The sequence below is a fragment of the Tamandua tetradactyla genome, chromosome 1 (genome assembly GCF_023851605.1).
Source record: "Tamandua tetradactyla isolate mTamTet1 chromosome 1, mTamTet1.pri, whole genome shotgun sequence".
Lineage (NCBI taxonomy): Eukaryota > Metazoa > Chordata > Mammalia > Pilosa > Myrmecophagidae > Tamandua > Tamandua tetradactyla.
In genome coordinates this window covers 232291736-232313312 of record NC_135327.1, presented here as the reverse complement: position 1 = coordinate 232313312, position 21577 = coordinate 232291736, and the positions used below count along the sequence as shown (strand labels likewise).

At 41.7% G+C, this 21577-nt stretch overlaps 1 protein-coding gene across 4 annotated transcripts in view; it reads right to left on the bottom strand.

Moving 5' to 3' along the window:
* The window catches only part of STAM (signal transducing adaptor molecule), a 94525-nt gene that overhangs the window by 13559 nt on the left and 59389 nt on the right, over positions 1 to 21577 (bottom strand). For all 4 annotated transcript variants that reach the window (XM_077154699.1, XM_077154680.1, XM_077154669.1 and 1 more), the window contains exons 8-13: positions 21174 to 21268; positions 12239 to 12327; positions 8508 to 8595; positions 8054 to 8108; positions 7407 to 7560; positions 5645 to 5793 (exon numbers count right to left, since the gene is read on the bottom strand). In XM_077154699.1, coding sequence (XP_077010814.1) covers positions 5645 to 5793; positions 7407 to 7560; positions 8054 to 8108; positions 8508 to 8595; positions 12239 to 12327; positions 21174 to 21268 — 630 coding nt within the window. The remainder of the gene's footprint in view (positions 1 to 5644; positions 5794 to 7406; positions 7561 to 8053; positions 8109 to 8507; positions 8596 to 12238; positions 12328 to 21173; positions 21269 to 21577) is intronic.

The following is a 21577-nucleotide window of genomic DNA, read 5'->3' as shown; positions in this document are numbered from 1 at the left end:
GGAAGCATTGAGGCTGAAGATACCTAAAAGAAGAGTGGCACTGGCACCCAACAGGAAAGAGGATCACAAACTGGACACTGTCCATCCCACTGCCTTCAACCCTGACCGCAGACTGCCAGGCAAAGTGGAGGAGAATTACCTAGATGTGTGCTTTCCACACAGAGCATTTTCACCATGTGGTATCCTCTGCTTCATTTCCATTTTTATTTTTGAAAAGAAAGGAAAAATGATGCTTTGCTTTGGTGTGCCTATGAAGCCAGCACCTAGTATCTCAGTTGTTCCTGTCTTTGTTTTTTTTTCAGTTGCGTCTGTCTTAAGCAGAACTACAAAGTGACAACCAGATCGGATTTCCGAGGCAGCAGGGTGAGCAAAGGGGAGGGGTCTGAGACCAAGAGGACAAAGTGGCAGAGATGGGGTGCTGACCACATGACACCTTACAGGCCACAACAGGGCCCTGGCAGAGGAACAGCCAGGCTTGGCCAAAAGAGTGACATGGGCTCTGCCTGGGATCAGGGGACTACTGAAATTGCACAGGTGAGTACTGATGGGAACACAGATGAGAGGACAGAGCCCACTGCCAGATATGTTGGGAAGGCAGAGCCATCAAAATTTCCGAATGGACAGAGCAGCTGGCAGAGACACATGCTGCAGGACAGGATCACCGGCAGTGGTGACAGGAGGATGACAGTGGGCTGGGGAGGGAGAATCAAGGGTGGTCCTGGACATGCCCAATGAGAAGCCCAGGAGGCATAAGAGACAAGGATCGGGCAGCCAGCCACTCAAGTCTGGAGTCCTGGGCAAGGTAAAGAGTTTATCATCAACATATGGGTGGTGCCCGGAGCCTTGGGGCTGGAGCTCCGAGGGAAGGAGGGCAAACAAAAGAAAGCAGTCCATCCATGGAGCCCACACCCTCAAAGCTGAGAAGATGAAGGCAACTGAAGAGAAGAGTGCTGTCATGGTTAGGGACAGGTGTCAACTTGGCCAAGTTGTGATACCTGTTCACCTGATTGGGCAAGCACTGGCCTGTCTGTTGCAATGAGGACATTTCATAGGATTAGGTCATGATCACGTCAGCTACATCCACAGCTGATTCCATTTGTAATCAGCCAAAGGGGAGTGTCTTCTGCAATTAGTGATGCTAAATCCAATCATGGGAAGCCTTTTAAGGAGGACTCAGAGGAGACAGGTTGCATTCCTGCTTTGGCTGGTGAGCCTCTCCTGTGGAGTTCATCCAGGCCATCCATTGGAGTCGTGGGCTTCGCAGCCTGCCCTGTGGATTTTGGACTCTGCACTCCTACGGTCATGTGAGACACTTTCATAAATTTTATATTTGCAAGTGTTCCCTGTTGATTCTGTTTATCTAGAGAACCCTAACTAATACAAGTGCGTTAGGAGGAAAAGATAAAATGGTGATGGACAAGGAAGGAGGAAATGGTCAGCTGTCAAAGGAGTGGGAGGACCACTGAGAACTGACCAATGGATCTGGCAATAAGGGAACCACCAGAATCCCTGACAAGGGCACTTTTGGCAGGCTCGTGGAGATGAAAGCCCGGGGGCCTGACTTCTCTCATTTCCCTGAAAACACAGAACAGTGTGGATCAGCTCTCCGCGCACACTGCTCCCTTCCTGTGTCAGTACCCACCCAAAGACCCCCACCTGTGCGCTGCCCCCGTCTACAGGAGACCTCCTTCCAGACCATCCCCACTCCCTCTCTGCCGATTCTCAACCTAGTATTTGCTCTTCTGTCTGTAAGAAACCAGGTTATCCATAAAGAGAAATACTAAGCCCTCCAACATTGATATTTTTTCTAACATTTCTAGTAAAAATGTAAAACATGCTACATAATAGATAATTGTTCCAAATTTTCAAAATTTGCTTATCTTATTTCTAAACTTCTTTCCTCCAATGCTTTATTATTTATATATCAGTTGTTATTAAAGTCACCGCTCTAGAACAAATTAAGCTGATTCACTTTCGTAAGTGAATTATACCAACTCCCGGGAGGCCTATGTGTGCGCTGAAAGGTGTTCTCCATGCGCACGCCACGCCACGCCATGCTCTGTGAGATGCAGAGCTGTATTCCTGCAAGGCCAATGTCGCGCCATTCTTTGTGTCAATTAGGGCCACAATACTGCTAAGCGCTGTGGAGACTCAGTGCCCTGCCCTGGAGCCAGAAGGCCTGCTTGTGACGCTTAGCTAAGCGGGACGCTGGTCCTCTCTGGGGATAGGCTGTTACGAGGAGGAAGCCTGGCACCTGGCACGCACTAAGCACCCATGGTGTTGGCTGTAGCTGTGAGCATTAGGCTGGCACTGTCCCTATCCCAAAGTGATGCTCTGCCGCCCACACTGCTGCCCAGGGCAAAGACTTGTAGCCGGCAGAGGCTGTCCCTCATGCCTCTGCTCTGCGCTCTTCCTCCCCACCTGCCTCCCCCATGCAATTGCCTGCTCCACTCTTTACTCTTTTCCCATTTCTATCACTGTAGTTGTAGTTACTCACCATTTCTTGCCTAATACACATGCTCTCTTTGCTTCTAATCTAACTGCTACAAATCCATTCATCCTACTGCCTTTTGAAGCGCTCTAGGGGTATGGATCCTCAACGTAATACCACCCGCAGACCCTCTATTCCTGAGCCCACCTCTCCCAGCAATACCCTTAACCCCCTGGGAAGAGGGCACTGCTCACGACGGCCACCTGCACCCCCTCACACCTCTCGTCCGCACCTCCAGGGACGCCACGCCTCTGCTCAGAACAGAAGGTCACCTCTACTCTTCTTCTCCAGGTTAAGACTCACGTAGCTTGGGAACATCTCCTTGCAAAGCTGCCCTTGTCCCTGAAGTTCCCAAAGGACCAGTGCCTCCAGTGTAATTACTATCCTGTCATCCATTACACATTTTTTTTGCATGTTTTCCCTTGTTAGCCAGTAAGCTCCTTGAGGCTAAGGAACTAAATCATATTGTCTGTCAAGGGTCTTGCAGTATCTGGCACAGACTAAGTGCTCAATAGACATGTGTTTACCAGCAGAAAACAGAAGCCACACATAGGCACCTGAGCTACGGGCCTCACAGCACTCCACTGCTGCAGCTGAGAGACCAAGGCTTACAGAACTGCGCCCACACCACCTTCCCCAACCATTGACTGTCCTGGGTGGGAGAAGGCCAGGAGAGTGTTAACTCCAGAACCAAGACTATACGTAAAAGAAAAAGAAACTGCCTCCAACATACGAATTTATGAAGACTAAAACCTGTCCACCAAAAAACAAAAATAATCTTTGCTGACCCTGATCTGCAGCTAGAAAGTGAGCGCCACATGTGCGCTCCCTCTGACAAGTGCTCTTCCGACCCACCCTCCTCCTTCCAACTACGTCACACTGCATCTGCTTTGCTGCAATTTCCTCATTGACCCATCTAAAAAATAAGTGCACACACACTTTGTTATTATATACTTATAATATGTTACACATATTTACATATTCATATATCTTATTAAAGTTGCTTCAAAGCCCTTGTGAAGCAAGGAATAAAGCAATACACCTCACTGGCCTAATGCAGCACCTGAAAGTTCCATCATTAAATGTAAAAGACTTACTTGCCCAACAGGTACTGAACTTCTACCAGGTGTGAGACTCCATGTTACACAGTGCAGACATAAAGGGGATCGAGACTCCATCTCAGTCCGCGAACTATTATGGCTATACATAAGGTGGACCATTACTCAGCCACAAAGAGGATGGAGATCTGATCCATACAACAACGTGGATGAACCCTGAAGGCATCATGTTGAGTGAAATAAGCCAGGCACATAGAGAAAAAATATTGCATGATTCCACTTACATGAAATATCCAGAACAGGCAAATTCATAGACAGAAAGTAGATTAGAGGTTGCCAGGGGCTGGGGGAATGGGATGGGGAGTTACTGCCGAATGGGTGCAGAGTTACTATGGGGGGGGATGGAAAAGTTCTGATGATAGAAGGTAGTGATGGCTACACAACCCTGTGAATATAATTAATGCTACTGAATTGCATGCTCAGCTACGGTTATAAAGGGAAATTTTATGGTCTATATATGATATCACTATGAAGTTTCATGACAGAGAAACAGTTTAGTGGGGATGCCAACAGATGAAGAGGCTACTACACAACAAGACACAGCAAGCAGAGCAAACACAGGGCTCTCTGACAGCATGAAGGAGGACTGGGGGAGAGTTGGGGGACCCCACCAGGTGCAAAAGAATAGTCAGGACCTGGTCAGGCAAAGAGGGCTGAACCTTCCAAGGAAACATGCTCCAAAAGCACATGCTGACACGAGCATGTACTTTGTGAGAGGTGGCTCCACACCCACTCAGTGAAGAGGGTGCAGACCAGGGCACAGCAGCCCCACAGCATGGCACAGGTGGAGCCTGGCTCCAGCCGCCCTTATCTGCAAGGGTGACTCCGAGGCCTGCACCTTGAGAACAGGTCCCAGTGTCCCCGGGAACAAGGTGGCTGGGAACAGTAGGTGACATGAAAGCAAGATGAGCAGGGGTGAGGGTTTCTGACTGACACAACTCACAAACTGGCTGACTCCCCACAAGTCCCACGTCTACCATCTACAGTGACCATGAGTCTCCTGAGAATTGTGATTCCCTATGTGCTGCTCATTTTGCCAGATTTCAACTTCAAAACAGTCCTGGGACAGAGAGAGTGACGCTGAAGCTGCTCCTGAGCCACGTATCCTCTGAGGGAAGGGCTTCAGTAAGACCCTCCATCACCTACCTTCCCAAGGTCACTTCAGCATCCAGACAACAACAGAATACAGCCTGACTGTTCCCAAGCACCTCTGGAAGGTGGCTCTTTGAGGACGTAAGCAGGAACTGCGGAGAAGCGGTCCTGGGCAATGCCAGCCCTGATGGAAAGCTTACGAGAAATGGTGCCTGTGACGCCCAGAAACTTCTGGACAAGTTAGGCTATCACAAAGTCTAGAACAGGTGCTGCCTAAACTCTCAAAAGCCTTGGCTTCATTTGCTTCATAGGAAAGACTTCAGCTCAGATTCCTACCGAAGCAAAAAGTACATTTATATAATTAACAAGCACTATGTGATAGGGAGTGCTCAACTAAATGAGGGAAAACTGGGACCTGTCCTCACATATTCAACCACCTGCCTTGGGATCCACAGGAAGAGACAGCTGCTCGGACCTTTTCTGTCTCTAATGGTCTACCTTGCTGTACTGTATACTAAATTCCCAGGTAGGGCAAAAATGAGGAAATGTTTGTCTTTGAGATATTCTAAAATAATAATTAAAAATTTTATACTTTATATGAAATTTATGGGAAAATGATTATTATAGTTCTCAAATTCATATTTCATTAAGGTCCTTATCAAACATCATCACAGATTCAAATAAAAACAACAACAAAAGAACGTATGATAGTAATTTTGAAAGTTTTAAAAACCCAAGCTGAAATGGCCTGGAGAGTTCAGGAGGAGCGACGCAAACCTGGCGTGGTGCCCTCAAGTGCCCACGGGCCCTGGGGCCCCCACCGTCCCTTCACCACACTGGAGCGGACCCCTGCCAATGGTGGCACCTCTACCGCAACTCTCCCACCCAGTGTGTCCGGCACTGCGGGGTCTGAAGGGCACTGCCTCTAAACTCATCTGATTACTTGGGGTAGGAGGCCTGGGCCTGCTGGCTGGGCAGGGCTGGGCTAGCCGGCGGAGGCAGCTGCTCTGCGGGAAGGCTGTAGCTCTGCAGGTGGCTCATCTGGCTGCCGCCTGCTACCAAGTAAGCCCCGCTCGGGGGTGGTGGGTACACCTGCAAGGAGACACACAGGAAAAAGGGAACAGGCTGTTTTCTTATAATCCAATCACAAACATTTTTAATAGGCATGCCAAACTCACTTTACAGAAGCATTAAACTGCAAAACGAAAAATTACATGTGTGGAATTTTGAGTTTTTAAAAAATTACTTCTGCCAACAGGCATGTTACAAAGCACTTTTCAGGGGAGTGGGCTTCTGACAGTTTTTGTTCTTAGGTAAACATTAGCTAAACTCATGTTTATCTCCGTTCAGAGGTAGTAAAGAAACTTATCTTGAAATTTTATACTAATATGATCTCCTTTCCATGTTGCTATTTTAAGCACTTGTCTAAAAGGAATCCCAAAGGATGTTTAGGAAGTAATATTAATTCATCATTTTATGCCAATAGACTTCATTTATGAATGGACACAATTTACATTTCCTAAACTGCAGTTTATTGAACTTTTGGTAACCTAACATCCTGTAGCCCGTGTCAGCACCCAGGCTAAAAGCTTCAGGCTGTGTGGCCAGGCAGCCTCTGCTCCCACCACCAGCTGTGGCAGTACAGAAAGCAGGTACAGATAACATATAAGCAAATGCGTGCGGTTACATTTGGTTCCAAAGACTTTATTTACAAAAAGAGGTAGCACGCTGGATTTCTTAAAACTTCTGAAGAGTCTCACCCTTCCAGAACCTCAAGCACACATAACGCTCTCGTCTTTGTGGAGTTCGCTCCCATCTTGAAGAGATGGGGTGAGGCCGTGGCTGTGGCTGACAGCGTCGCGGTCACTGGGGAGCAAGGACAACAGGTGCCTGGCCTGGCGCTTCTGCCACACCGCCACTGACGCCCTTCGGAGGCCGCAGTGCCTGGCCTGGCGCTTCTGCCACACCGCCACTGACGCCCTTCGGAGGCCACAGCTGCCCTCTCACTGCCCCTGGTCGTATGCTGCAGGTTGGACATGAAGGCTTCTCTGCTCGAGTGAGTATCAAGGCCTGGAGCAGGCGTTTCCCGACCCCCAACTCTGGGAAGGGACCATCAGAGCAGGAGCCTGAACAACGGCTGTGCCTATTTCCGTGGGCGAAGCCATGATGGCTAACGGCTCCCTATGCCCAGAACCGCTGAGCTTGTGGTGGACAGGGGAAAAGGGTGCTCTGTCACACGTGGAAAGGACAGAAAAAAGCCCTCCAGATTAAAGGAGCTCACTATAAAACTCCAAACTGTTGATACTCAGGATTCAGCAATCAGAAATTCTACTCAGACAAAACTGCAGTTCTTAATCAGAGAATTACTTATGAAGCTTCTGAAATATAGAGATGCTTGCACCTCACCCCTGAAGATTAAGATTCAATAGGTCTGGGGTAGGCCAAAGCATCTGTATTTTAAAAAAAGAAAAATAAGGCTTAATGGGTGACTCCGATATGATTGTGCCCATATAAAAGCAATAAAAAAAGAACTATGGGTAAAAGCAGTTTATTCTATACTCTATTTTCAAATAGAAAATCTTTTCAATTTTATTTTCATTCTAAGCATTATTTTTAGAAGGTTTCATGTTTTAGAAAAAGTTATTCCAAATAATCTCAGATTTTTGAGAACTTGAAAGGATACACTTGAGTAATTAGAAGCTTACCTGAGAAGCAGAAACGCCAGGTGGCTGCATGTAATACTGCGGGTTCTGTAACTTTGCATACATGGAGTACACGGGGTCTTCATTTATTAACTTGGTGTACAATGAAAGTGCCTCCATCACTTTCACATTCAGCTCTGAGAGTTCTGAATGTTTTCTGAAACATTACAGACCAACGTGAAACAGCTGTTTAAGTGACGCAATGTTCTCAATAATGACACATATTCAAGTCTCAAAACTGCAAAAAGTGGTAACAAAATATTAAAAATATAACTTCGTGACAGAAAATACCCTGTATTTTAGCCCTGAGGCCACCAAAATTCTTTATGTGTTGGGGCGCCCCCAGCTTGCTGTACTGACTGTGCTGTCAACTGCACCGTGAAGTGTCCAGGCCCCCCTGAGGCCCCTACAACATGGCTTTCACAAAGATGGTAACTGGTGAGCCCACAATCCCAAAAAGACCAATAAAGTGAAGGTCAACTAAATCGTCACTAAAAAAAAGCAGAGATGAATCTAAATTCACATACCTAATGAAAACAAGTGAACCACAACTGGTTCACTTTGAAAAAAAAACAAAACCCAGGCCCATGGAGCCCACCACACAGGTGAGAGACCCCCAGGGAAGGAGGCGTGCAGCACATGTTCCTTACCTATCGATATCTTCCAGCTTCTCATCTATGAGAGGTCCCATCTGGTGACACATTGCTAAGAGAACAGGATTGGAAGAAATGTAAGAAAACGCAGCATAAGAAATAGCACACCTCTGACACAGATTCATAATTTAGGGAATAAAGGATTTAACATGGAGTAATAAAAGTTAGGTTAATTAACCTTAATCCACAGAACTCAAGATTGTGTTTCTTAAAGTAAGAAATATTTATTTAAAATATTCAATAAAATATTTAATTTGGATAGAAAACTACACTTCAAATTCTGCAAAGGCTTAAACTGCATATAAAAGTGAGACAGGGCCCAGAAAAAGTGAGAAATGTAACTTGTTTTTATATTATTCTCAATTTTACTAAATATAAAACAATTCTGTAAGAACACCAGACGTAAGTTCTGAGTGTTTTTATTGCCACAATAATGGAAAACGAGGCTGACCTTCCAGATGGAGGAGCTCGGGCAGTTCTGGCTGGTCATCACTAGGATCTGTACTTTGCAACATCTGTAGCAACTGGTCCATTTTATCCTACAGGAACAAAGCAGTTAAAAAAAGCAACAACCTTTCTGCAAGGAGGTTCTCACGGGGAATGGGCCACAGGCGATGCACACTGCACTGAGCTTCCTAGTAGCTGTGGAGACTCCCGACTGTGCTTTCAGGCACTTGACATCCCTGTGTTTGCCTCCAGAGCTCCTGAAGCCAGAGCCTGGGAACTCTCCCTACTTACTCTGAAACTGCTACTGGGGATTCTCTGCAGCAAACCTACAGCACATGTACTCTCATCACCCGGGCCCAGGGCCCACTACTGATTTCTGGGTAGCACTAAACATGGAGCGGCTGGCTGGTCACACTGGCTACACCAGCTGTCAAGGTGGCAGCGCTCATGACTGACCACTCAGCTACAATCTCACGCCTCGTGGGATGGTGGGATGAGGGACTGACCACTCAACTACAATCTCATCCCCTGTGGGACCACCACAGCTGTTTAGTAAGGTAAGGCCCAGCTACAGTACAGCTATCCTCCTACACTTTCTTTCTGCCAACGTTTCTGTTCGTCATGAAGGCCAGAAGGACACTGTGGTTTCTCTTTCCTGCTACGTGGGAAAGGCTGGAAGGCATCGCAAACCAATGCCTCAGAACCATTTCTGAGAATCCTTTGCCATAAGGGCTAGTGGAACCAATGAAGCCATCACGTCTTACATATTTATGCATATGTTTCTAAAAATCAAAATACAGATCTAATTTACCAAAGACTGCTACTAAAATAACTACAAACTTTCCCCATGCATGGCTTCTAAGTGGTTATGCTGTTAAACACAGGTATGTAGGATAAATAGTTTAAAACCTACCAATTCTAAGCAAGTAGTTATTTAAAACAAAAACAAAACTGTACTCTGTATAGAAGGAAAGTAGTTTGAGATAAGTTAATCACCAGTGAAAGTGACACACGTGTATCAAAAAACCCTTCCCAAGTCAGAAGAGGCCTACACATTGAGATGGACACTGTTTTATAATATAAAAGATTCTCAATTTTCATTTTAAGTGTTTTAATAAATGAATGCATATGAGAGAAAAAACTGACTGTTCAAAATGAGACAGAGTCAATTAAGCTTGGGTCCTTTTGTTGCAATTGTTTGCAAAGTACTGGACCCTGTCTGAGCCGTTCACAGGGGAGGTTGGGCTTTCGGGCTGACCACTTGGAACTGGTGCATTTCTGCAATGCAACTGGCAATGCAGTTTTCCGGGGCCCCCATGGATGCCTTGACCCTTTGCGCAGTCTTTTTGAATCTGTTTCTCCAAAACAGTGGACGTCAAACTTGGGCTCCCATCTTCCCTTAAAGAATGCTATAAACCTATAAAACGCCCATATGTGTTAAAGACAACTTTTCATATTTTCCCTGTTTAAAAGTTTATAAAGGATATAATTTCCAGAACATTTTAAAATGTTGAAATTTTAAAATAAGACTGCCATTTACACATATTCTTTTAAGTATATCCAACGAAGTTAAAACACAACAGCAATATTCACCCACCATTAACACTTAAAAATCACAATGAGAACCTTTGTCAGGAATTTCAAATTACTCACTCTTTCTCCTTGAATTCATATTTTCATTTGACTTCTCCTAAAAATTTTTATCCTAATATAATATCCTTCAAAGTCTTCTTATCAAATTTCTTTGCAATAAAAATATGTATACAAATTGATGATATTGATGTGTTACAAAGATTCTTCTGGATGAATTTATCATTACTATTAGCATATAATGGGTCAAAATAACATAATTATATATCAAATTTGAAAAAGAAAACAAGCCAGAGATCAATATTAACTCATTTCCTAATTTTTGTTTTATTGAAGAAAATAATAAGAAATTTTATTTATATAAATAAGTAAATGAGGTTTGTTATGGAAATACCATTCAGTTCTTCAACTATCTTCTGAGTTTTAGGCCAGAAAACACAACGACCTGTCATAAAAAATTACTTTCAGTGACCTACTAGCTGACAATTCACTTGGTCCTGCTAGTTTGCTGACAGCAAAAGTACACAGCTCCTGAATGCTGCCGGTCATTAGAGTCACTGCTCTCTTAACTCAAACACCAACACCTGGAATTGTCCATGGAGACTTCCATACTCCCTGGGAATGGGTCCAGGCAAGGTTCAGGGTGGACGACGAACAAGCGTTCTTCTTGAAAGTGGGAAAGTTCTCGGCAGATCGATTTTAGGAAAAAATATTTACGAAAACTGAGGCTCTGAACAGATCCTCCCAAGATGACCCACACAGCAAGCAGAGAGAGCAAACTTCCGTAAGGATCGGACGGTGGCTCTGCATCCACTCGGCTCCCCCACTACAGGGCAGAAGCAGCCACAGACAGTAAGCAGGCTGCTTCCAAGAAAACTTTTCTTTGCAAAAATAGGAAACCAGACAGAATATGGCCTGCAGCCCATTTGCATCCTTGATTGATACAATGTAACAGTGGTTTGTTGGCCCCATACTCTAGTATTGTGCCAGTAAATTGACTCAGTGCTGTTATATTAATACTGTTACTCAAAAAGGCAGTAATGGGGGAGCTAGGGGAGAAAAAGCAACCACAAACATGCTTACAGGTAGAACAGTGGCCAGCTCTAATCTTCCTTCACTTGTTATTATAGATAGTATCAGAAATGTCTAGAAAGTTGAAATTAATAGGACAGATTAATTCAAGAAAAATCCAAGTTTGAGCTCCTGATAATTCAAGTTTGGGAAATACTGTCTGGTTCCAAAATATATGGTTTGAGCTATCCCCAAAGTGACATTGTTGTTCAAACACAATCATGAAAAATGTACTGTTATTTCACATGTGGCAATGGCATATGGAAATATTTAACATAAAATTAGCATAAGCTTTTCCCTAAATACAAGAATGTGTTCAATCCAAGGAGAAACCATGAATCATTTCCAATGATATCCAACACATTAACACTGATTTTTAAGAAATGGTTTGTGTAAAAATAATTGAGTGACAATTTAATTTCTAGAGGCGGTAAACTGGCTTTATTCATTCAACAGCTCGACAGTGAGGCATGTCTTCCTAAGTGATGTACAAACAAGTTTACTATCCGATGTTGAGCACAGGAGAAAATAGGCACTCCCATATAACAGTGATGGGAGCAAAAAAATTCCATTTTGGGGAACACCTTAGAAGTACTTCTTAATCAAAAAAAATACAGAGATCCTCAGTTATTCTGATCAGTTTTATTCCTGGATGGCAACTCTCAAGATACACAGAGACAGACGGTCAAGAAATTCTCACTACAATACTGTCCGTAATTGCAAAAATCCCGTTAACAAAAACTAAATTATGATGATCCATTCAATGGGTGTTTAACAGGAGTTTAAAAGAATGAGGTAGAGCTAAATGTACTAACATGGAAAGTAGAATGGGACCAGAGAGAAGGTTTCAAGAACAATCTTCGCTTTGTACTATTCAAACTACAGATGTTTTTGTTCTTTATATCTTGAGCTCTTAACAAGCACTAAGCTAGCACAGCACTGCTCACGCTTTGATCTTTTATAACAAGAACAAAAATAAATGCATTTCATGTAACCATTTTTTTTAAAGTGGACAACAAAAAGCAATTAGACTTCAATACAAAGTAACAACTGCTGCCCCCAGGAAGCACTTACTTCATCAATAAAGGCTGGTTCTGGCTCAGGCTCAAGGGTTTCCACCTGAACATCCTCACTGAATTGTACTGTCTTCTTCTCTGTTTTAACTGTGAAATACACAAATATTTACCATTTCCTCAAAACAAATTTAAAATTCAATTTAAAAAATTTTAATTTCTAAGAGACAATTCTGGTTTTTCTTATATTCTTATTAAGTTAAGAGACTCAATTTTGGAAAAATCTAAGTTACAGATTTAGGCAACAATGACAGCATTAGTTTATGAAATCCTGTGAAGATTTCTTAATTTTTTATTCTAAAAACTACATTTTTCACAAAATATACTTCTATAAAAATAAGTTACATTCCTGAAACAAAAATTTATCACCTACCACATATCAGAGTTTAGAACACTGGTGGACGAAAAACAAAGTTTCACAATGGCACAAATGAACCTGCAACATAATATAAAGCCTCTTTTTAAACTACCGGTCCCTTCAATGAAAAATTTTGTTTTGTAGAAAAACTATGCGGTTTTACATAGTGAACTGGAAAATGAGCTACGTGTCCCTCTGCTTCGCCACTCAGAGACTTTTTCCTAAGAGGACAACACCCAGGCCAGTGGAAAACCTGGAAACGGCCTTGGCAGGGATCTGAATTTCCCACTAAATCCATCTGCATTTTCTGGTGATGCTGCACTTTGCAATGAAAGAGATCAGGGGCTCATGGACAGAGGGATCAGCCAAGATGGTGGCTTAGCAATGTGTGCATTTTAGTTCGTCCTCCAGAACAACTACTAAATAACCAAAAACAGTACAGAACAGCTCCTGGGGCCTAGTCAGTGACTGGACACACAGCGTAGCCCAGTCTGGACCAGCTGTACTGGCAGCGAGCCACCCCAGAACTGTGAGTTCCCCAAGCCGGGGTGTCCAGTGCCCCTCCCCCAGAGGATACTTCCCAGAGGGGAAAGGAAAGAGACTTTACCAGCAGCAGGGGCTGAGCCCACAGCAAACCCAGTTGTGGAATTAATTAACAAATTCTGACAACTAAAAATAGGCCCCCAGCTCAGGTGAACCTGGTCAAAGCAGAGGTTGCTCATTTTTACCCCAGTGCCAAGGGGGCAGGGCTGACAAAAAAAGAAAAAAAAGAAAAGAAACAGGTTTTTGTGGCTGTATTTCTACAAAGGCTTGACTGCCTTTGGATACAGCGGCAGGGCTTTTCAGGCTGCAACTGCCCCAGGTATAGGCAGAAACAAGCTTGTATGAGGGCTTGTCTGGAGCCTGTGCCTTCCCCAGGGGAGGGGTGAAGCTCAACTCAGGTGGAAAAGCTCCCTCAAGGAATTCAGACACCAGAATTTGGTAATTTGAAGCCATTAAAACGAGCCTACAACCTCTCCTCTGTCTCCACCATGCCCCAGCGGGGAGAGTCTGCTAAAGTCAAAGGTACCGCATCATCTTATGCTGGTGGAACCTGCAGACAGACAAGCACCACATACTGGGCAGGATAAGAAAAACAGAGCCCAGAGACTTCATAGGAAAGTCCTTTAAACTGCTGGGTCTCACCCTCAGTTAAAACTGATGCAGGTGACTCTGTCCTCCTGATAGGAGACCAGTTTGGTCTGGGAAAATCCAGCTGGGGTCTATGATACCTAAGAAGACCCTCCTAAGGGTGGTGGGGGTGGGGGGGAAGGCACCACACAAGCAGGGCAAGAAACAAGAAAACAAGAATTGAAAAATTCTCCTCTGTTAAACAAAACCTAAGCTAAAGGTTCAGAAAAAGCTGAACTGAATGTCAAAGAACAGATAGACACCAAATTCATCCAGCAAGAAAACCCTAGGTAAGAGGAGGGAAAGCAATCTCCAGAATAAACTAATTAAGGTAATTAAATGCCTAGACGCCAGCAAAAAATAACAAATCACACTAGGAAAATTGAAGATATGGCCCAGTCAAAGGAACAAACCAACAATTCAAATGATATAAGAGCTGAAACAATTAATCTAGAATATGCGAACAGACATGGAAAACCTCATCAAAAACCAAATCAATGAATTGAGGGAGGATATAAAGAAGGCAAGGAATGAACAAAAAGAAGAGATCAAAAGTCTGAAAAAATAAATCACAGAATGTATGGGAATGAAAGGCACAGTAGAAGAGATGAAAAAAACAATAGAAACCTACAATGGTAGATTTCGAGAGGCAGAAGATAGGATTAGTAAACTGGAAGATGGAACATCTGAAATCCAACAAGAAACAAAAACTATAGGGGAAAAAAATGGAAAAATATGAGATGGGACTCAGGGAACTGAATGACAATATGAAATGCACGAATATACGTGTTGTGGGGGTCCCAGAAGGGGAAGAGAAGGGAAAAGGAGGAGAAAAATTAATGGAGGAAATTATCACTGAAAATTTCCCAACTCTTATAAAAGACTTAAAATTATAGATCCAAGAAGTGCAGTGTACCCCAAAGAGAATAGATCCAAATAAAGATGTACTCCAAGACACTTACTAATCAGAATGTCAGAGGTCAAAGAGAAAGAGAGAATCCTGAAAGCAGCAAGAGAAAAGCAATCCATCACATACAAGAGAAGCCCAATAATACTATACATAGATTTCTCAGCAGAAACCATGGAGGCAAGAAGACAGTGGGATGATATATTTAAATTACTAAAAGAGAAAAACTGCCAACCAAGAATTCTATATCCAGCAAAATTGTCCTTCAAAAAATGCGGGAGAAATTAAAACATTTATAGACAAAAAAATCACCGAGAGAATTTGTGACCAAGAGACCAGCTCTGCAAGAAATACTAAAGGGAGCACTAGAGACAGATACGAAAAGACAGAAGAGAGAGGTGTGGAGAAGAGTGTAGAAAGGAAGACTATGAGTAAAGGTAAAAAGAAGGAAAATTAGATATGACATATAAAATCCAAAAGACAAAATGGTAGAAGAAAGTACTACCTGTACAGTAATAACACTAAATGTTAATGGATTAAACTCCCCAATCAAAAGACATAAACTGGCAGAATGGATTAAAAAACAGGACCCATCTATATGCTGTCTACAGGAAACACATCTTAGACCCAAAGACAAACATAGGTTGAAAGTGAAAGGTTGGGAAGAGATAGTTCATGCAAATAATCAGAAAAGAGGAGTAGCTATACTAATATCCAACAAATTAGACTTCAAATGTAAAACAGTTAAAAGAGACAAAGAAGGATACTATGTATTAATAAAAGGAACAATTCAGCACGAAGACATAACAATCATAAATATTTATGCGACCGAGCTAGAATGCTCCAAAAATACATGCGTCCACTATCACCACTGTTATCCAACATTATGTTGGAGGTTCTAGCCAGAGCAATTAGATAAGAAAAAGAAACACAAGGCCTCAAAATTGGAAAAGAAGAAGTAAAACTCTCACTGTGCAGATGATATGATACTATCTGTCGAAAAATCCACAGCAAAACTACTAGAGCTAATAAATGAGTACAATAAAGTGGCAGGTTACAAGACCAACGCTCAAAAATCTGTAGTGTTTCTATACACTAGTAATGAACAATCTGAGGGGGAAATCAAGAAACGAATTCCATTTACAATTGCAACCAAAAGAATAAAATGTTTAGGAATAAATTTTACTAAAGAGACAAAAGACGTATATAAAGAAAACTACAAGAAATTGTTAAAGAAATCACAGAAGACCTAAATAGATGGAAGGGCATACCATGTTCATGGATTGGAAGACTAAATATAGTTAAGATGTCAGTTCTACCAAAATTGATTTATAGATTCAATGCAATACCAATAAAAATCCCAACAACTTACTTTTCAGAAATAGAAAAACCAATAACTAAATTTATCTGGAAGGGCAGGGTGCCCCGAATAGCTAAAAGTATCCTGAGAAAAAAAAATGAAGTCGGAGGTCTCACACAACCTGACTTTAAGGCATATTATGAAGCTACAGTGGTCAAAACAGCATGGTACTGGCATAAAGATAGATATATTGACCAATGGAATAAAATAGAGTGTTCAGATATAGACCCTCTCATCTATGGACATTTGATCTTTGATAAGGCAGTCAAGCCAACTCACCTGGGACAGAACAGTCTCTTCAATAAATGGTGCCTACAGAACTGGATATCCATATGCAAAAGAATGAAAGAGGACCCATATCTCACACCCTACACAAAAGTTAACTCAAAATGGATCAAATACCTAAACATTAGGTCTAAGACCATAAAACTGTTAGAAGAAAATATAGGCAAATATTTTATAAATCTTATACTTGGAGGTGGTTTTATAGACCTTACACCCAAAGCAAAAGCACTGAAGAAAGAAAGAAAGAAATGGGAACTCCTCAAAATTAAACACTTTTGCATATCAAAGAACTTCGTCAAGAAAGTAAAAAGACAGCCTACACAATGGGAGACAACATTTGGAAATCACATATCAGATAAAGGTCTAGTATCCAGAATTTATAAAGAGATTGATCAACTCAAGAACAAAAAGACAACCAATCCAATTACAAAATGGGAAAAAGACTTGAACAGACACTTCTCCGAAGAGGAAATACAATTGGCCAAAAGGCACATGAAGAGATGCTCATCTTCCCTGGCCATTAGAGAAATGCAAATCAAAACCACAATGAGATATCTCACACCCACCAGAATGGCCATTATCAACGAAACAGAAAATGACAAGTGCTGGAGAGGATGTGGAGAACGAGGCACATTTATTCACTGTTGGTGGGAATGTCAAATGGTGCAACCACTGTGGAAGGCAGTTTGGTGGTTTCTCACAAAGCTGAGTATATAATTGCCATATGACCTGGCAATACCATTGCTAGGTATCAACTCAGAGGACATAAGGGCAAGAACATAAATGGACATTTGCACACCAATGTTTATAGCAGCATTATTTACAACTGCAAAGAGATGGAAACAGCCAAAATGTCCATCAACAGACGAGTGGCTAAACAAACTGTGGTATATACATATGATGAAATATTATGCAGCTGTAAGACAGAATAAAGTTATGAAGTATGTAACAACATGGATGGACCTTGAGGACATTATGCTGAGTGAGACTAGCCAAAAACAAAAGGACAAATACTGTATGGTTTCACTGATATGAACTGACATTAGTGAATAAACTTAGAATATTTCATTGGTAACAGAGACCATCAGGAGATAGAAACAGGGTAAAATAATGGGTAATTGGAGCTGAAGGGATACAGATTGTGCAACAGGAATGAATATAAAAACTCAGAAATGGACAGCACAATACTACCTAACTATAATACAATTATGTTAAAACACTGAATGAAGCTGCATGTGAGAATGGATAGAGGGAGGAGGGCTGGGGGCATAGATAAAATCAGAAAGAAAGATAGACAATAAAAATTGAGATGGTATAATCTTGGAATGCCTAGAGTGTATAATAACAGTGACTAAATGTACAAATTTTAAAAATGTTTTTGCATGAGGAAGAACAAAGGAATGTCATCACTGTAGGGTGCTGAAAATAGTTGGTAATTAATGTTTTAAAATTTCACCTTATGTGTGAGGCTAAAGCAAAAAATGTTTATTTGGTACAAAATTTATATTTTGACTAGTGCATTTCCTAATACAACTTATGTAGATAGCTTGATTGAACATCATAAGTACTTGGAATCTTGGGTAGGACGTGAGATTTTGTTTGTTTGTCCAGAGTGATACCCTGATGAATACCAGAGTGATTCGATCAGGGAGTAGAAAAGAATTTGCAAAGTCCCCTTTGGGGAATGGTAAGAACAAGGAGAAATTCAGCTTCCCCAAGTCGAATTCTTGATATTCTCACAAGCAGTGTGGACAACCAAAGCTATAGGCTTAGACCCCAGTCTTTGGGTTTGTTCATATGAAACTTAACCCCACAAAGGATAGGTCAAGCCTACTTAAAATTTAGGCCTAAGAGTCACTCCCAAGAGAGTCTATTTTGTTGCTCAGATGTGGCCTCTCTCTCCAGCCAACACAACAAGCAAACTCACCACCCTCCCCCTTTCTACGTGGGACAGGAGTCCCAGGGGTGTGGACCTTCCTGGCAACGTGGGACAGAAATCCTAGAATGAGCTGAGACTCAGCATCAAGGGATTGAGAAAACCTTCTCGACCAAAAAGGGGAAGAGTAAAATGAGACAAAGCGTCGATGGCTGAGAGATTCCAAACAGAGTCGAGAGGTTATCCTGGAGGTTATTCTTACACATTAAGTAGATATCACCTTGTTATTCAAGATGTAATGGAGAGGCTGGAGGGAACTGCCTGAAAATGTAGAGCTATGTTCCAGTAGCCATGTTTCTTGATGAGTGAATAATGACATAGCTTTCACAATGTGACTGTGTGATGGTGAAAACCTTGTGTCTGATGCTCCTTTTATCTACCTTGTCAACAGACGAGTAGAACAGATGGAATAAAAATAAATAAGAGGGGGAACAAATGTTAAAATAAATTTAGTTTGAAATGCTAGTGATCAATGAAAGCAAGGAATAAGGGGTATGGTAGGTATAATCTTTTTTTTTTCTGTTTTCGTTTTATTTCTTTTTCTGTTGTCTTTTAATTCTTTTTCTGAATTGATGCAAATGTTGTAAGAAATGATGAATATGCAACTAAGTGATATTGTGAATTACTGATTATATATGTAGAACAGAATGATCATGTTAACGTTTTTGTTCGTTTATTGTTAAATTTTTTTAAATAAATAAATTTTAAAAAAAGAAAGAGGATCAGCAAACCACTGGCTAGAAGCACATCTTCCCTTGTTCATTACACCATTTTTTAAAAGCATTCCCCACTGCACCAGCTGTGAAAAGAATAAGGCTATTCTTTTCTTTAATTTTTTAACAGCTCTTAAATTGGTGATAATGGGCACTATGTAAATAATTTCCATTTACCATCAAATATAAGGCTATTTTTAATATAGGACCCAGCTGTCTCCAACATAACACTGAGGCATATACAACTTTTAATGAATGAGCTCCTTTTCCAGATGAAGACTGTACTTTTCATCCTTGTTTCAATGTGGCAGTCAGTAATCATAAAAATATTATTAAGAATCAGGATGGAAAAAGGGACAGGAGAGGAGCTGAATTAAGGAAGTGAAGCAATATTCATTAAACTATTAAGTATGCCTGATGATGTATTACTTACATTTCTCCAAGGAATCTCCAAACACGCCCACAAGATACAACCATTTTAAAGACAAAGCTAACAGGGCTTAGGAAGACTAAAGGCTCTTTCACAAAGATAGTGGCGAAAGGCAGAGTTCGGTCTGGAAGGCCAATCCATCCAGCTCTCCTGGCCTGTGATGTTACTGAGAACAAGAGGCCAGGTCATTTATGTACTGTGTGGGCTTTTAAAGAATAAAATGGAAAAGGTCTAATTTCCAGCATGAGGAATAGATTCATCCCATTCAAGTCACCATAAAGCAGAAGTCTGCAACCTTCAGCTGGTTTAATTTTCCTTCATTTCACGATGGAAAAGAGCCATCAACTACAGGTGTTTTTGCTCTTTATGTCTTGAGCTCTTAACAAGCACTAAGCTAGTACAACACTGCACTGGCACTACATGGCACCGTGAGATAACACACGCTTGACTCCATGTTTTCCCAGCAGCCCACCACAAGCCTGCAGCCCTCTTCTTGTAGGAAGTGATACAATCGTCATATTTGTATACGCATTTATATATGGAGAAATATAAGGAGGTACAAATTATATAAATACATTTAAGAATACATAGTGCTTTCACGCTATTCTCCTGCTTCTCCAAACTAAGGTAGGGCAGATGTTTCTGTGAAGTGAAGCTAAGTAAAGAGGCCTCTGTTTCCCTCATAAAGAAAACGTTAGCACTTGTTTTCCAAACTTGAAAACTATGACTCCCTTACATCAACCTTGTGCTCATGCTTCTCTTTTGAAAGGTCCAGAGTGAAAACATATGAGAAGAGCCAAGAATACTCTGAAGCTGCACTGCATCTGGTGGAGAATAAGAGGTTGCATCCTGGACCTCATCTTAGATCAAAGTGCGAGCAAGTCCATCCTTTCCAACCGCTGATTCAGGACAAGACAGAGCAAAACACCAGCTCCACTAGCAGTGGCCCAGGTTAAAATGCTGACATGCTGAGCACGCATTCACACGAGTCTCAACAGGGTGTTTTTGAGTTCCACCAAAAACATCATTAAAAGAACTGGCCTCAGGAATCTAACTCTAAAGAAGTGACATAAGACATCTGGCCTACCTATGAAAGGGCGTGTTATTAGTGTTATTACAGATCTGTAAGTTCTGGCTTGCTGTTAAATCCTTCTCTTGAAGGACAAGTGTTCCTATGTTTGTTTGTTTTTTTGCATGGGCAGGCACCAGGAATCTAACCCAGGTCTCTGGTATGGCAGGCGAGAACGAGCCACCGTGGCCCAAAGAAAAGCATTTCATCTTTAAGTTCATTTATACTATAAATAGTTACACTATAACAGTTATGTGGTTTGTGGTCTGGTTAAGTACTTCAGGAAATAAAGAGATGACTGAGACAAAGACTTTTACTGAAAATTCTTGTAAACTAAAAAAGAACTATGCATTTTGTGGCTTATAATTTCACTGTTGCCTTCTACCTGGCATTATAGAAAGATGAGATGAATTTTTTTGCCCTGGCATTATAGAAAGATGAGATGAATTTTTTTGCCAGATTTTTGCCTTACCAATTTATATGTGAAAACTTAATATGTCAATAGTCTAAAGATAATCTTGGTAGACAGAGATTCAACTCTTAGATTACTTCCAGTTAATAATCCACTGCCCAGGAAGCTGCATTTTTAGTAAACACCTCAGAGCGCTAATATTTAAGAGTAGCTTCTCCCACAAGTGGCACTCAATCAAGATTCAGTAAATAAAGGCTTACAGATTGTCATCCACTGACAGGCTGGGAAGTACTTACGCATTTCTGGTTCAGCAGTGAGATCTGCTGTCACAAAATTTGAGGGAAATAACCCCAGGCCTTGATGGGTTTCACCTTTCCACCAGTTGGGGTCACTGTAATGAACAAAAAAGAATGCTTTACAAAATACTGTTTCTACATATGTTTATCTTATGTAATGTTTAATGCCTATTACCACCAAATCTGACTCTCATGATCACCCAACGAAGGAGGCAATGAATGGATCTTTACCACAAATAAGAACTGAGGTCTGGGAGAAGATAAGAACCCAGTTCTCACCTTTCTGAAGGAGTAAATTCTTGTAGAATCTAACAGAATACTATGAACTCTCTCCCCAAAGAAGGACCCTTCAACCATTACACCTTCAATCATTTTCACCTTCAGGTGGTTCATGGGCTCCAGGT